General features: G+C 41.0%; 1 protein-coding gene across 1 annotated transcript in view; it reads left to right on the plus strand.

Annotated features, from left to right (window-relative positions):
- Positions 1–13,453, plus strand: part of ETV5 (ETS variant transcription factor 5) — a 60,689-nt gene that overhangs the window by 30,309 nt on the left and 16,927 nt on the right. The window contains exon 8 of the mRNA XM_055408738.2: positions 13,146–13,405. Coding sequence (XP_055264713.1) covers positions 13,146–13,405 — 260 coding nt within the window. The remainder of the gene's footprint in view (positions 1–13,145; positions 13,406–13,453) is intronic.

Genomic DNA, 13,453 nt, shown 5'->3' on the forward strand with positions numbered 1-13,453 from the left:
GAGACTAGGTTCGATCCCTGGGTCAGGAAGATCCCCCGGAGGAGGGTATATGGCAACTCACTCCAGTATTCTTACCTGGAGAAGTCCATGGACAGAGGAACCTGATGGGGTCACACAGAGTCAGACATGACTGAGCAACTAAACAGCGTTACCACCCTGCTAAGGTACTGCAGAGGGGATATAGGCCTAGCAACACCCTTATGAAGTAGGTAAAGGAGAGGAAGCTGGTACTCTTCCCTCATTGTAGAAGCAGAGGAAGATGGACCTGCTCAGGATGTTGACCCTGTCTGTTGTCCCTGGCTGAGGGCAGGTTCGCTGGCTCCTCATTGGATACCGCCTGCTAGAATCATACCTTGATTTATGCTACCCATTAATACTTTATTACCATTTTACTTACGTATTAGGAAGGTTGCTGAGTTATCAGAGGTGTTATTACTCATTTGATTTTAATACATTTTCACCGTAGGGGATTACCTGAGAACTGTATTTTAATTTTCTACTTTTGAGATAGAGATCTTGATTTCACTCCAGGTATTTCTGCATTCTTAATAAGGAAATAGAGGCATCAGAATAACTTGTCCAAAGTGATTCATTCTCAGAAAAACTTTAAGATGTAAAAGGAATCTACTCTGCAAGCACCAAACTTAACCTCTTAGGTCCCAGCCTTTGAAGTTCATTATCTGTATTCTAGAACTTTGCGTGCTTGTGGCCTTCCCTTAATACAGGATATTCTGGGGCCTTTTTTCTTTCAGTCCTTCTGGAATGAAGTGATAACGTAGGCAGGTAGTTATCTGTGGTTACCAATAGCTACAAGGTGGTGACCGTTGTTTGTCCTTTCTTGCTCTGCTTGGGGGAGAGGAAGAATATATGTTATCTTCCTCTGGCCTGGCCCAACCCAGATGCCTGCTGGTATTTAATTGGAGGTCCTTATTTCTGGATGAATTGCAGAAAAAGCAAGCACTCTTGTCTGGTTCCAGTTCCCTTCCCCCTTTGTGGTGAAAGTCACCGTAAAGAACCACATAATTTATCTGGTTATTGTTTATCCCCCTGCTGATCCAGAGGCCATGAACACCAAATGGTATACGGGGCCTGGGGGGAGAGAGTGTTGACTGGTTGCTGGCTCAGTGGTGGGCCTCAGTTTCCACAGGAAGCCGCTTCATCTGAAGGAGGCAGGTACCTCAAATTTTTTGCTAGTCACTAGCTTATATTAACAGTTGTACTCCTTTAAGAGAATTTGGAAATTTGGAATTTTAGTGTAGAAATTCCAGGGTTTTTGTTTTTTAAAGCTGGCAACTAATTCAAATTTAAAACAGCAGTAATACTTTGCAGACTAAACAAAATCTGTGGGCAGAATCACCCCCCGAGGCCTGCCAGTTTGTGAACTCGGGCCTGGATACCATTTGTATTTCAATAATTTCGATTTTGTGTTTTAAACCGTCTTTTCTGATTTTATGCAGAGATTACTAATTGAAGAGGTGGGTTGGGGTGGGATATATATTTTGTATTTGAAATAATTATACTATATGTAAAGGAAAATCACTTTGTGTTAAATCTCTTATTCATATTTTCCCTTAATCCATTTCATGTCCAGGGAGCCTGTGTAAACAGGTTGTGTCAGTGGCTCACTGAACTGGGGGAGAATCTCCTATTACTAATTCTGCTGGTAGTTATTCATCTTCCTGCAGCCCTGGAAGATAGGATGCCTTAGTCTCAGTGATGAAGTAGGTTTGTCTCCAGGCTACCCAGCCTCCTCCCAAAAGTAGGACATTTGATCCCTGCGATTTGAGTGTCTGTCCTCAGGTATCCAAAGGCAGGAGCCAGAAAGTAGATATTTCTTTTAGAAGGCGATTCCTCCCTGAAATCTGCCTTCCATCTTGCACTCACCTCCCCTTTTACCCTCCGCCTTTAGGAGTGGTGGGTCTGAAATCAAGACCTCACCCACACACGGAGTGATACTGAGATCCTTGAGAGAACTGAGGTGAAGGGCAGGTGCCTTGATAAATAAAACACAAACAAACATGGGCTCTTGGGTTTCTGTCCCAGAGCACTGTATTATCAAATCTGAAGGTATACTAGAGGAGTCCTCAGTGGGGGATTATTAGTAGTGTAGACTTCTTCCAACCAGTCCATTCTAAAAGAGATCAATCCTGGATGTTCATTGGAGGGACTGATGCTAAAGCTGAAACTGCAATACTTTGGCCACCTCATGCGACGAGTTGACTCACTGGAAAAGACTCTGATGCTGGGAAAGGTTGGGGGCGGGAGGAGAAGGGGACGACGGAGAATGAGATGGCTGGATGACATCACCGACTCTGTGGACATGAGTTTGAGTGTACTCCAGGAGTTGGTGATGGACAGGGAGGCCTGGCGTGCTGTGATTCATGGGGTCGCGGAGAGTCGGACACGACTGAGCAACTGGACTGGACTGAGACTTCTTGCTGTACTCCAGAGATGGAGTTGTGGGTCTGGGGCAGGACCTGGAAATATTACTGTCGTACTTTGAAAAATCATGGTGCACCCCTGTCTTCTACCCCCACACCTATTCAACTTTTTTTTTTTCTAAGAATCAAGTTCCCAGTACTCAATTTTGTTCTTATTGTGCTTATCTATTATTGAGATGACATCTGTGTGATGCAAAATACACCAAAAACATGACCAGTGATTTTGCTTGTAGATATAGGATTGCACACAAAAAATGAAACAAACTAAAATCCCTAGTCTGATTCTGGCTCATACTGTAAAGAGTCTGCCTACAGTGTGGTAGACCCAGATTCAGTCCCTGGGTTGGGAAGATCCCCTGGAGGAGGGCATGGCTACCTACTCCAGTATTCTGGCCTAGGGAATTCCATGGACAGAAGGGCCTGGCAGTCTATAGTCCATAGGGTCACAAAGAGTCGGGCACAACTGAGCCACTAACAACACAATAGAAATTGCAGTCAGGTATGATAAGCTTTGGAGAAGGCAATGGCAAGCCACTCCAGTACTCTTGCCTGGAAAATCCCATAGATGGAGGAGCCTGGTAGGCTGCAGTCCGTGGGGTCACTAAGGGTCGGACACGACTGAGCGACTTCACTTTCACTTTTCACTTTCACACATTGGAGAAGGAAATGGCAACCCACTCCGGTGTTCTTGCCTGGAGAGTCCTGGGGACGGGGGAGCCTGGTGGGCTTCTGTCTATGGCGTCACACAGAGTCGGACACGACTGTAGTGACTTAGCAGCAGCATGATAAGCTTAGTAACTACACATTTAATAACTTACGGCTGCTTGAAAGTGGAGTAGATTAGCTTGTAACTGGAGTTTTTCTTGTGCTTTTAAGTTAGAGGGAATGTTACTTCAAAATTAGCCCTATAACAAAAATGTGGTATTTTGCAGGATAGAAGGAAATTAGTCTTACCTGAGATTTTCTAAATAGCTCTGTAACAAAGGCAAGATAAAAACAAACAAACAAACAAAAAAACCCTATCTTACAGGTTAAAAATATATATATATCAGACCTCAGAGCATCTAAAGGACTTCTTAAAAGTCACATAGCCAAATACCAGGTCCTACCTTTAGAAACCAAAAACATAAGTACCCCACTTCGGTTATGCTTACAGGAGAGGGGTTGCTGACAGTGTACTAAAAGCTAAGTAAGGGACCTTGAAAAATCCATTTCAACCTTGAATTTTATCCATCTATTTCTTTAAACTAGCAGTACTTTCTCTTAAAACTACAAAATCCTGCTTTATTCCTACATCATTTATCTAAACCCATGTTATCACACCTTTATTTTTTGTTTTGCTGAGTGCCTTATTCCTTCAGTTGAGTAGAACAAGCTCTTTTGAGGTTTAAAAGCCATGATGTATACCTCTTTCTTTAGACCATATTTCGTTCAATATCTTGTCTTCAATGTGTTTATTGACAGTGATTGTTTGCTAAGACTATATAATCTAGTCAGTTATATTCTTAATGTTTTATATAGTCAGTATATAATTCTATACAACTGAAAATTTGTTTTAGGAGATAAATACTGTATTTGAAAACCATGATTTATATTCATGATTTCCTCCCCCCAAAGAGGAAAAAAATGCCATGTAATTTGGCATGTTCAGACATGTTTCATTTATCCTTAAAGACCAGCTGCTCCTTGAAAAGGAGGACTGCTTCTCACTCAACCTTCCCACTGTCATAGGAGTTAACTGTGCTGTTTATAATGTGTACAAAAATCTTCCTATGTTATGCCCATAGTACTGACCAGATATGGAATAAAGTCATTCCATCTCAAGTTGAGTCCCCACAGTTCAACTGAAGAGACTCCACTAAGAAATGCAACATCTAGAAATTTTGGGAAAGATTGAAGGCAGGAGGAAAGGGGGAAACAGGATGAGATGGTTGGATAGCATCACCGACTCAATGGACATGGGTGTGAGCGAACTTCAGGAGATAGTGAAGAACAGGGAAGCCTATTGTACTGTAGTCCATGGGATCGCAAAAAGTTAGACACGACTTAGCGAATCAACAGGACTTTTGAAATCCACTGCACACTCACGTGACAGCAAGAAGCAAAAAATCAAAAAGGAAAATTTAAGAAGATACCCCTGATGGGGAAATCGTCTGCTTCGGGCTTCCATGGTGGCTCAACGGTAAAGAATTCACCTGCCAGTGCAGGGGACATGGACTCGATCCCTGGTCCTGGGGAGGTCCCACATGCCTCGGAGCAGCTCAGCGCCATGCACCACAGCTACCAAAGCCCACGTGCCTAGAAGTCTGTGCTCTGCAATGAGAAAAATCACTGAAATGAGAAGCCCGCGCACTGCAAGACAGTAGCCCCTGCTCACTTCCAACTGGAGAAGGTTCTTGCACAACAATAATTTTTTTTTAAACTCCCTTTTAAAAAATCTTCTACTTCTTGATGCTCCCTAAGGGCATTAGTATTGCGTTAAGCTATCACACTGAAATTGATAGTCAGAACCCCGTCCCCAGAGTCATCAAGAAAGGGTCTATTGTGTGAATGGCCTATTTGAGAAGGTTCTCTCTGTGGTTGTGATCAAAACTCTAGAGCTTAGAGGATGAGCTTACATTTTCTAGAATTGTGATTTAATAGAAAACTACTTATTCCCTAAAGATGCCAAAGAGACATAATATATGCAAGTTTTTGTCTTCTCCTTCCTCTCAAGTCTACCCCTAATTGTTCATTTTTGTCCTTCACATTTTTAGACAGGGAAGAACTTGACAGTGAGTCACACTTGTAGACACATGCTTTGCCATGCACCCCTGTTAACAGTGTGTTACGTGTGACAGCACAAATTCACTTTACTATACAAAACTGAGTTTCATAGCTGCTTAACGGAACCTTCAGCAGACTGAGTTGTGTACTTCTAGTCAGACATGACCTAGCAACTAAAAACAACAATGGTTCAAGTATGGGGAGTTCCTTGGGTTCTGCATCTTAAGAGGGCTCGTTTCCTGCATTTCCTTATGTTTAAAATAGGGTTGTTTTTGTCTTACCTTTTATCAAGCTGAAGAAAATTTCCTTCTATCCCTAGTATTCTGTGTTTTGTTGTTTTTCTTTTATAATATGAATACGTGTTGAATCCTATCAAATGCTTCTTCTGCCTCTATTGAAATCAAATGAATAGCTCTCCTTTTTCTATGTGGTGAATTATACTGATTTTTTATGAAACCAATCTCGTATTCTTGTGATAAACTAAACTTTGTTATGTATAATCATTTATACATTGCTGGGCTAGGTTTTCCAACATGTATTTAGGACTCCTGCATCTGTATTTATGATTAAGAATGATATATGATTTCCCTTTCTTATATTTTCCTTGTTGGGTTTTAGCATTGAGGTTATTCTCACCAGATGAGTAGTGATATTTTCCTTTCTATATATTCCAAAATAGCTTGTGTGAAATTGGGGTTTTTCACTCCTTGAAATTTTGAAAGAATTTGCCAGTACAGCCATTGGGGCCTGATATTTTCCTTGTGAGAAGATTTTTAATTACTGGTTCAGTATCCTCACCTTTTATGGTCTTGCTCTGGATTTCTGTTTAGTTGAGTGAATTTAACAAATTTTTCTAGGAATTTGTTTCACAAGTTTTAGAAATTGGCATATGGTATTCCCTGGTGGCTCAGTGGTAAAGAATCTGCCTGCCAATGCAAGAGACGTGGGTTCAATCCTTGATCTGGGAAGATCCCACATGCCACAGAGCAACTAAGTCCATGTGCATTAAAAATAAAGAAGAAATAAAATTAATTGGCATCAAGCTGTTCCTAATGTCAGCATGCTGCAGTCCATGGAGTCACAAAGAATCAGACGTGACTGAGCAACTGAACAACAGTGCTATTTTAACAACCTCTATCAGTTCAGTTCAGTTCAGTCGCTCAGTCGTGTCGGACTCTTTGCGACCCCATGAATCACAGCACGCCAGGCCGGCCTGTCCATCACCAACTCCCAGAGTTCACTCAAATTCATGTCCATCAAGTCGGTGATGCCATCCAGCCATCTCATCCTCTGTCATGCACTTCTCCTCCTGCCCCCAATCCCTCCCAGCATCAGAGTCTTTTCCAGTGAGTCAGCTCTTCGCATGAGGTAGCCAAAGTATTGGAGTTTCAGCTTCAGCATCAGTCCTTCCAATGAACACCCAGGATTGATCTCCTTTAGGATGGACTGGTTGGATCTCCATGCAGTCCAAGGGACTCTCAAGAGTCTTCTCCAGCACCACAGTTCAAAAGCACCAATTCTTCGGCGATCAGCTTTCTTCACAGTCCAACTCTCACATCCATACATGACCACGGGAAAAACCATAGCCTTGACTAGACGGACCTTGGTTGGCAAAGTAATGTCTCTGCTTTTTAATATGCTGTCTAGGTTGGTCATAACTTTCCTTCCAAGGAGTAAGTGTCTTTTAATTTCATGGCTGCAATCAGCATCCACAGTGATTTTGGAGCCCCAAAAAATAAAGTCTGACACAGTTTCCACTGTTTCCCCACCCATTTCCCATGAAGTGATGGGACCATATGCCATGATCTTAGTTTTCTGAATGTTTAGCTTCAAGCCAACTTTTTCATTCTCCTCTTTCACTTTCATCAAGAGGCTTTTTAGTTCCTCTTCACTTTCTGCCATAAGAGTGGTGTCATCTACATATCTGAGGTTATTGATATTTCTCCCGGCCATCTTGATTCCAGCTTGTGCTTCTTCCAGCTCAGCGTTCCTCATGATGTACTCTGCATATAAGTTAAATAAGCAGGGTGACAATATACAACCCTGACATACTCCTTTTCCTATTTGGAACCAGTCTGTTGTTCCATGTCCAGTTCTAACTGTTGCTTCCTGACCTGCATACAGGTTTCTCAAGAGGCAGATCAGGTGGTCTGGTATTCCCATCTCTTTCAGAATTGTCCACAGTTTATTGTGATCCACACAGTCAAAGGCTTTGGCACAGTCAGTGAAGCAGAAATAGATGGTTTTCTGGAACTCTCTTGCTTTCTCCATGATCCAGCGGATGTTGGCAATTTGATCTCTGGTGCCTCTGCCTTTTCTAAAACCTGCTTGAACATCTGGGAGTTCACGGTTCACATATTGCTGAAGCCTGGCTTGGAGAATTTTGAGCATGACTTTACTAGCATGTGAGATGAGTGCAATTGTGCGGTAGTTTGAGCATTCTTTGGCATTGCCTTTCTTTGGGATTGGAATGAAGACTGACCTTTTCCAGTTCTGTGGCCACTGCTGAGTTTTCCAAATTTGCTGGCATATTGAGTGCAGCACTTTCACAGCATCATCTTTCAGGATTTGAAATAGCTCAACTGGAATTCCATCACCTCCACTAGCTTTATTTGTAGTGGTGCTTTCTAAGGCCCACTTGACTTCACATTCCAAGATGTCTGGCTCTAGGTCTGTGATCACGCCATCGTGATTATCTTAGTCATGAAGATCTTTTTTGTACAGTTCTTCTGTGTATTCTTGCCTCTATAGCATCATCTATTTATCCATTTTTCACTTTTTATTCTATTTATCTAGACTGTGTTAGTCTTAGCAGGTTTCAGTAAATCAACTCTGGATTTGCTTGTTCTATTGGATATTTTCTATTTCATTGGTTTTTGCTCCTACTGAAATTTTCTATATTTTTTGTTTATTCTGTTTTAGCTTCTCTAGTTGGCTAACTTATAGCTTCTTTATACTCTAAATACATGACCAAATAATATTTCTCCTAAGGCTAGGCTGACCATACCTTCGGTTTTTCCTGGGTCACATAGCTTGTGAAAGTATATCCTGATAGCTTTTCTTTTTACTCCCCAAAATACCCTGGTTACAAGTAATCAATTATTTGATCTCCCTACCCAAGTCCTGCTTTAGCTATACCCCACAAGTTCTGACCTGTGGTATTTTAAAAATTCAGTTTCAAGTATTTATTATTTCTTCAGTCCTAGAGTTCTTCAAATATATATTTCTGAATTTCCAAACTTAAGTTTTCTAGCTGCCTGGACTGTGTGATATTTAAATGTCATCAAGAAGGTATTTAAAAGCAATTATAGAAACAATTGTATGAATAATATAGGCTCTGGGGTTGAATGGATTAACAGATCAGGAATTGAATCCCAACTCTGCTACTTCCTATCTGTGTGACCTCAGGGAGGCATTTAACTTTCCCAAGCTTTGGTTTCTTTATCTGAAAATGGGAGACTGCTAGATACTTAACACATCATTGGGTGACTTAATCACATTGGCATAGGGAAAGTACTCAAATGTTAGCTTCCGTGACAATCTTGTTTTAAAACTCAGTTTTATGTTCCATAAAGAAAACTACTAAAGGAATCTTCCTAAAATGATACAGATACTATTACCAATGGCAACCCACTCCAGTATTCTTGCCTGGAAAATCCCATGGACAGAGGAGCCTGGTGGTCCAAGGGGTCACAAAGAGTTGGACACGACTGAGCGACTTCACTATTACCTAGAAACTTTTAGCTCTTTGTTTAAAGTTTTAAAAATGTAAAGTTCTCTACCCCTAATCTTTTCATCTTTAGACTCATTAATGTTGTATACATAAAAAACTAATACTTTTACCATCTAATCTTCTCGGAAGATCTTGTGTTTACATCACCTTCCATATTTGATCTTGAAAAATCAAATATCTAGGCCTTTAAAAGGCATACTTGGTTCCTCATCTCTGTTTTGTCACAGTTTAGATGGGCCAATTTGAGTTTAATTGCTGACAGGCCTCACACAAAGTGCTGAGAGCTGTTTCAGAGTTCTTTGGTGGACTTTTAGGGGCAGCGTTTGGGTTTTCTTTTGCAACAGTGCCTGGCTCTTGGTATATGGCAGGAGAATAAATATTAATTGAAATTGGGTGGCACGATGCCACCTGGAATAAAAATCAGCATTCTCTTTCTGAGAAAGGAGACTAGAAGCTGTCTAGGTAGCAAGGAGACTCTTGTGTGTATGAAAGTCTCCCAGTTCCTTAAGATCTTCCCTACCATTTTGCATAATTTCTGAATTTAGCTTGGGGCAGGCAGTGGGGAGGACGTTGGATAGTTGATGTTTGAGGGTAATGGTATCTAAGAACCTAGCAGTGTGCTGGGACCTTTACATGGTTTGTCTTATGTAACCTTTACAACAGATCTTTGGGACAAGTAACCTGATTGTTCTTACTTTCCTGATGAGTAAACTGAGGCTCAGAGCAGTTATGTAACTAGCTCTGTGACCTTGGGTCAGTAAGTGATAAAGATTGGATTTCAGCCCAGGATGTGCCAACTTTGCAGCCAGAGCCTCTTTTACCAAGCTGTGCTGCTTCTCTGTTTTCGATTTTTTCTTTGCTCTAATGGGAATATTAGGTACATGGTGGTTGTTTCTTGGCCACTTTTCCATATCATTTCAGCTGGCCTCTGAACCGCTCACTCCTTCACCTGGCACCCAGAGCCACTGTGTAGCCTTCGTTGAATCCACACTTTTCTCCTTTTTTTCTCTAAGTATTGTGTTTACTCTGTGTTGGCAGCAGAACCCAAAAAGGAAATGCAGAAAAAGCATCTAACGGTTTTCATAATGTAAACCAAATGTTGGTAGCGTGGGTGAGCTCTTGGGAGGAAAGGCGCTATATAAATCTGACAAATAAATAAATAACTGGTTCTTTAAATAAACTGGCACTGAGAAAGCCTTAATCTGTAACCTATTGAATATAGGCTTGCTCAGTAGTCAGAAATGTCCTTTTGCTCACCAACTGTGAGCTCATGATGGCCTGAGCTCTGTTGGGATAACGGCTGGGGGTGGAGGGCGGGGTGGCTAGTAGGGGGAGGAAGAGGTCTGTTAGGAACCAAGCCTTTCCTCCTTGGAAAATGATTGCCTGCCTCAGTAAACAGCAGGCATCTCTGTCGTAGCTGTACTATGTATACAACACATTCTCAGCTACTTCAAAAGGATTGTGGGAAGGGGGTTGAAATGAAGGTCAGTGGTTGAAGTGCACAGAGTGTATTTTGAGGACAAGAACTGAATTACTTTACTAATCTCTGCAAATAAAAACTGTTATCGGCAGCAAGCTCGGAGAGAAATCTTTCTTCCAAATATGCTGGTTTTATGACCTACCCTTAAGCTGCCCTTTGCCACTCCTGCTCTCTCAAAACAAACCAGGACAAGCCAATCTCAGTTGTAGAATGTGTTCCACAGATCCCAGGCCTATAAGCTTCATACATCCTTAAAGTTATGCTACAGGGAGGGGATGAAGGTTGCTGGCTGGTACCCACATGGAAGCACCTTTTCCTGAGGGTGTCAGACTAGGCCAACTCTAGAGTTTCATTCTGGAAAGTGAGAAGATGAGCGCTGAGTGGAAGTGAAGTGATGGGTCTGCCAGCTGCACTGGCTCTGGTTACAGAGCGGAGCTAGTTCTGTGCCATCTCAGAGCCACCAAGGAAGCGATTTGGGGAGGTCACCTTGGAAGGTACTAGGAAGGTTGTAGAGGCAGGAGGGGAGAAAACATGGGCAGTGGGTGCCCTTGTTACTGTTCTTGCTGGCATAAGCTCTGGGTACTTTAATGAAAATAAGCCTAAAGAATATCTTCACTTTCCTGCCCACTTCAGAATTTTCTTTACAAAATCAGGTTTGCAGCCTGTTGCTGGTGCCTGTATTCCAAATATCAAGCCTAAACACAAGTTTCAGATTTCTACTTCAAAGACCATGCAAGGGTTTCCTGAAATAGCAGTAACCTTGAAAATCAGCATTCCTGATTGACAGTCCACTGTCACAGCATTCAGTACCCCCTGATCCTTCAGTTCAGTTCAGTTCAGTCGCTCAGTCGTGTCCGACTCTCCGCGACCCCATGAATCACAGCACGCCAGGCCTCCCTGTCCATCACCAACTCCCGGAGTACACTCAAACTCATGTCCACAGAGTCGGTGATGCCATCCAGCCATCTCATTCTCCGTCGTCCCCTTCTCCTCCCGCCCCCAACCTTTCCCAGCCTGATCCTTAGAGTTCATAAAACTTGTTTCACTAATTTCATCAGGCAGATCCTGATGCTTTTGGTATAAAAGGATACATGTATGTAAAATAGTTTGGGGATCTTCCTGTTATAAAGGATCTTGTGGTACTGCTATTGGTAAGATAGTAAAGACTCAGAGTGAGAGCCCTGATTTAAAGTGTTTTATTCTGCACACGAATCTCTTCCTCAAAATTTTAAATCTTGATGTTCTAGAAATCTGTTGGCCCCTAGATGTCACAAATTGATTCAGATCAAGTTATTTGCTTAGAGCTATTGATGGGATTCAAACTAAAAGTAGAGAGTAAGACCTTATAGGCTTACATTGTTGATTTTTAGACTTATTTTGATTACTGATGAAGTTGAACTTTATGACCATTTGCATTTCTTTAGTGATTTCCTTATTTGTGTTCTTTATCCATTTTTTTCTGTTGGTATGTCCATCTTTTATTAATTTCCCCCACCAAAATCTGTATTCTTTTATTCTTTTGCTTTGCAACATTCTTGAGTTGGGGGTAGGTTTTCTTTCTATAGGCTACCAAGAATACAAAGCATGGCCCTTATATTAAACCGTATGAACACTGCTATAGCTGCTAGAGATTTTCAGTTTAATTTGGGGTCTTATTTCTAGTGTTTTCGGACTATTGCAGAATTATTCCCCCAGTTTGTTTTTCTTTAGGTTTTGTTTCTGGTGTTTGACTTACAGAAATTTATGCAAGGATACATACCCATGTTTATCTTGATTTCTGCTATTGGAATGATATATAAAAAGGTTTTTCCTCCCCCCCCAAGATTATTTTTTCTTCATATATGTTTACTGTCATGGTTTCACATTGAAATCTTTATATAAAATTTATTTTGGCATATGGTATAAAACAGGGATCTTTCCCCAGACTTATTTGAAATGCTAACCTTGACAAGTAGAAAATTTTGGAATATTCTTGACTTATAAGTTTGTGACTTAGTCAGTCCTTTGACATACATTTCATTCTTTGTATTCCAATTGTTGTGGCTTAATGATATTTGTCAATATCTAGTAGAGCATTATTTCAAAATTAATCATTTAAATAAAATTTAGAATCATTTTGTTGAATTGGTTGGGAAGGCATTGTTTTTATAGAATAATTTTCAGTGAGTGAAAACTTTCCAAGTCCTAAACATTTTATCTTTAATTAGATCTGTTGCTCAGAAAAGTTTTAAGTTTTGTTGTATAGCCTACACATTTTGTGATTTTTCTTAGGGATTTTGTTTTTGATTGCTATTACATATGGCTTTTTTTTTTTTTTAGAACTATGTTTTCTAACTGGTTAATTTCTGGTTAAATACTCTTTGGTCTTTAATTCTGTCTACCGATGAGCGAATGAATCAATGAACAAACATAGCCTAATGACAGTGATATTTGCAAATAGTTTGTTTTATATATTCAGATACATAATCTGGCTCAACTACGCACATAGACTGTGTGTGAAGTAAAACACGCATGGAAAATAAACCATGATATAGTAATTTTTTTGGGGGGGGGCCAGTCCCTGACTCAAGAGGTTTAAAATGTGTGATATAATTTTGGGGAAAAGGATGAAATATCCAGAAATAAGCATTAATGAGTACTTTGAATTTGTAATCCTCAATGCTAAAATCATAGCAGGTATTCATCCTATTCTTACTTAAACAGTGTAACTACTTTCTTCTTGCAGATTTCAGAGACAGCTGTCTGAACCCTGCCACCCCTTCCCTCCTCAGTCAGGAGTTCCTGGAGATAATCGCCCTAATTACCACCGGCAAATGTCAGAACCTATTGTTCCTGCAGCTCCCCCACCCCCTCAGGGATTCAAACAAGAATACCATGACCCACTCTATGAACATGGGGTCCCAGGCATGCCTGGTCCCCCAGCACATGGGTTCCAGTCACCAATGGGAATCAAGCAGGAGCCCCGGGATTACTGCGTTGATTCAGGTGAGCATAACATCGTACGCTTCCTTTCTTCAACATCTCATTCATTTG

Source organism: Moschus berezovskii, chromosome 1 (genome assembly GCF_049115385.1).
Source record: "Moschus berezovskii isolate FMDL1 chromosome 1, NW_MosBer_1.0, whole genome shotgun sequence".
Lineage (NCBI taxonomy): Eukaryota > Metazoa > Chordata > Mammalia > Artiodactyla > Moschidae > Moschus > Moschus berezovskii.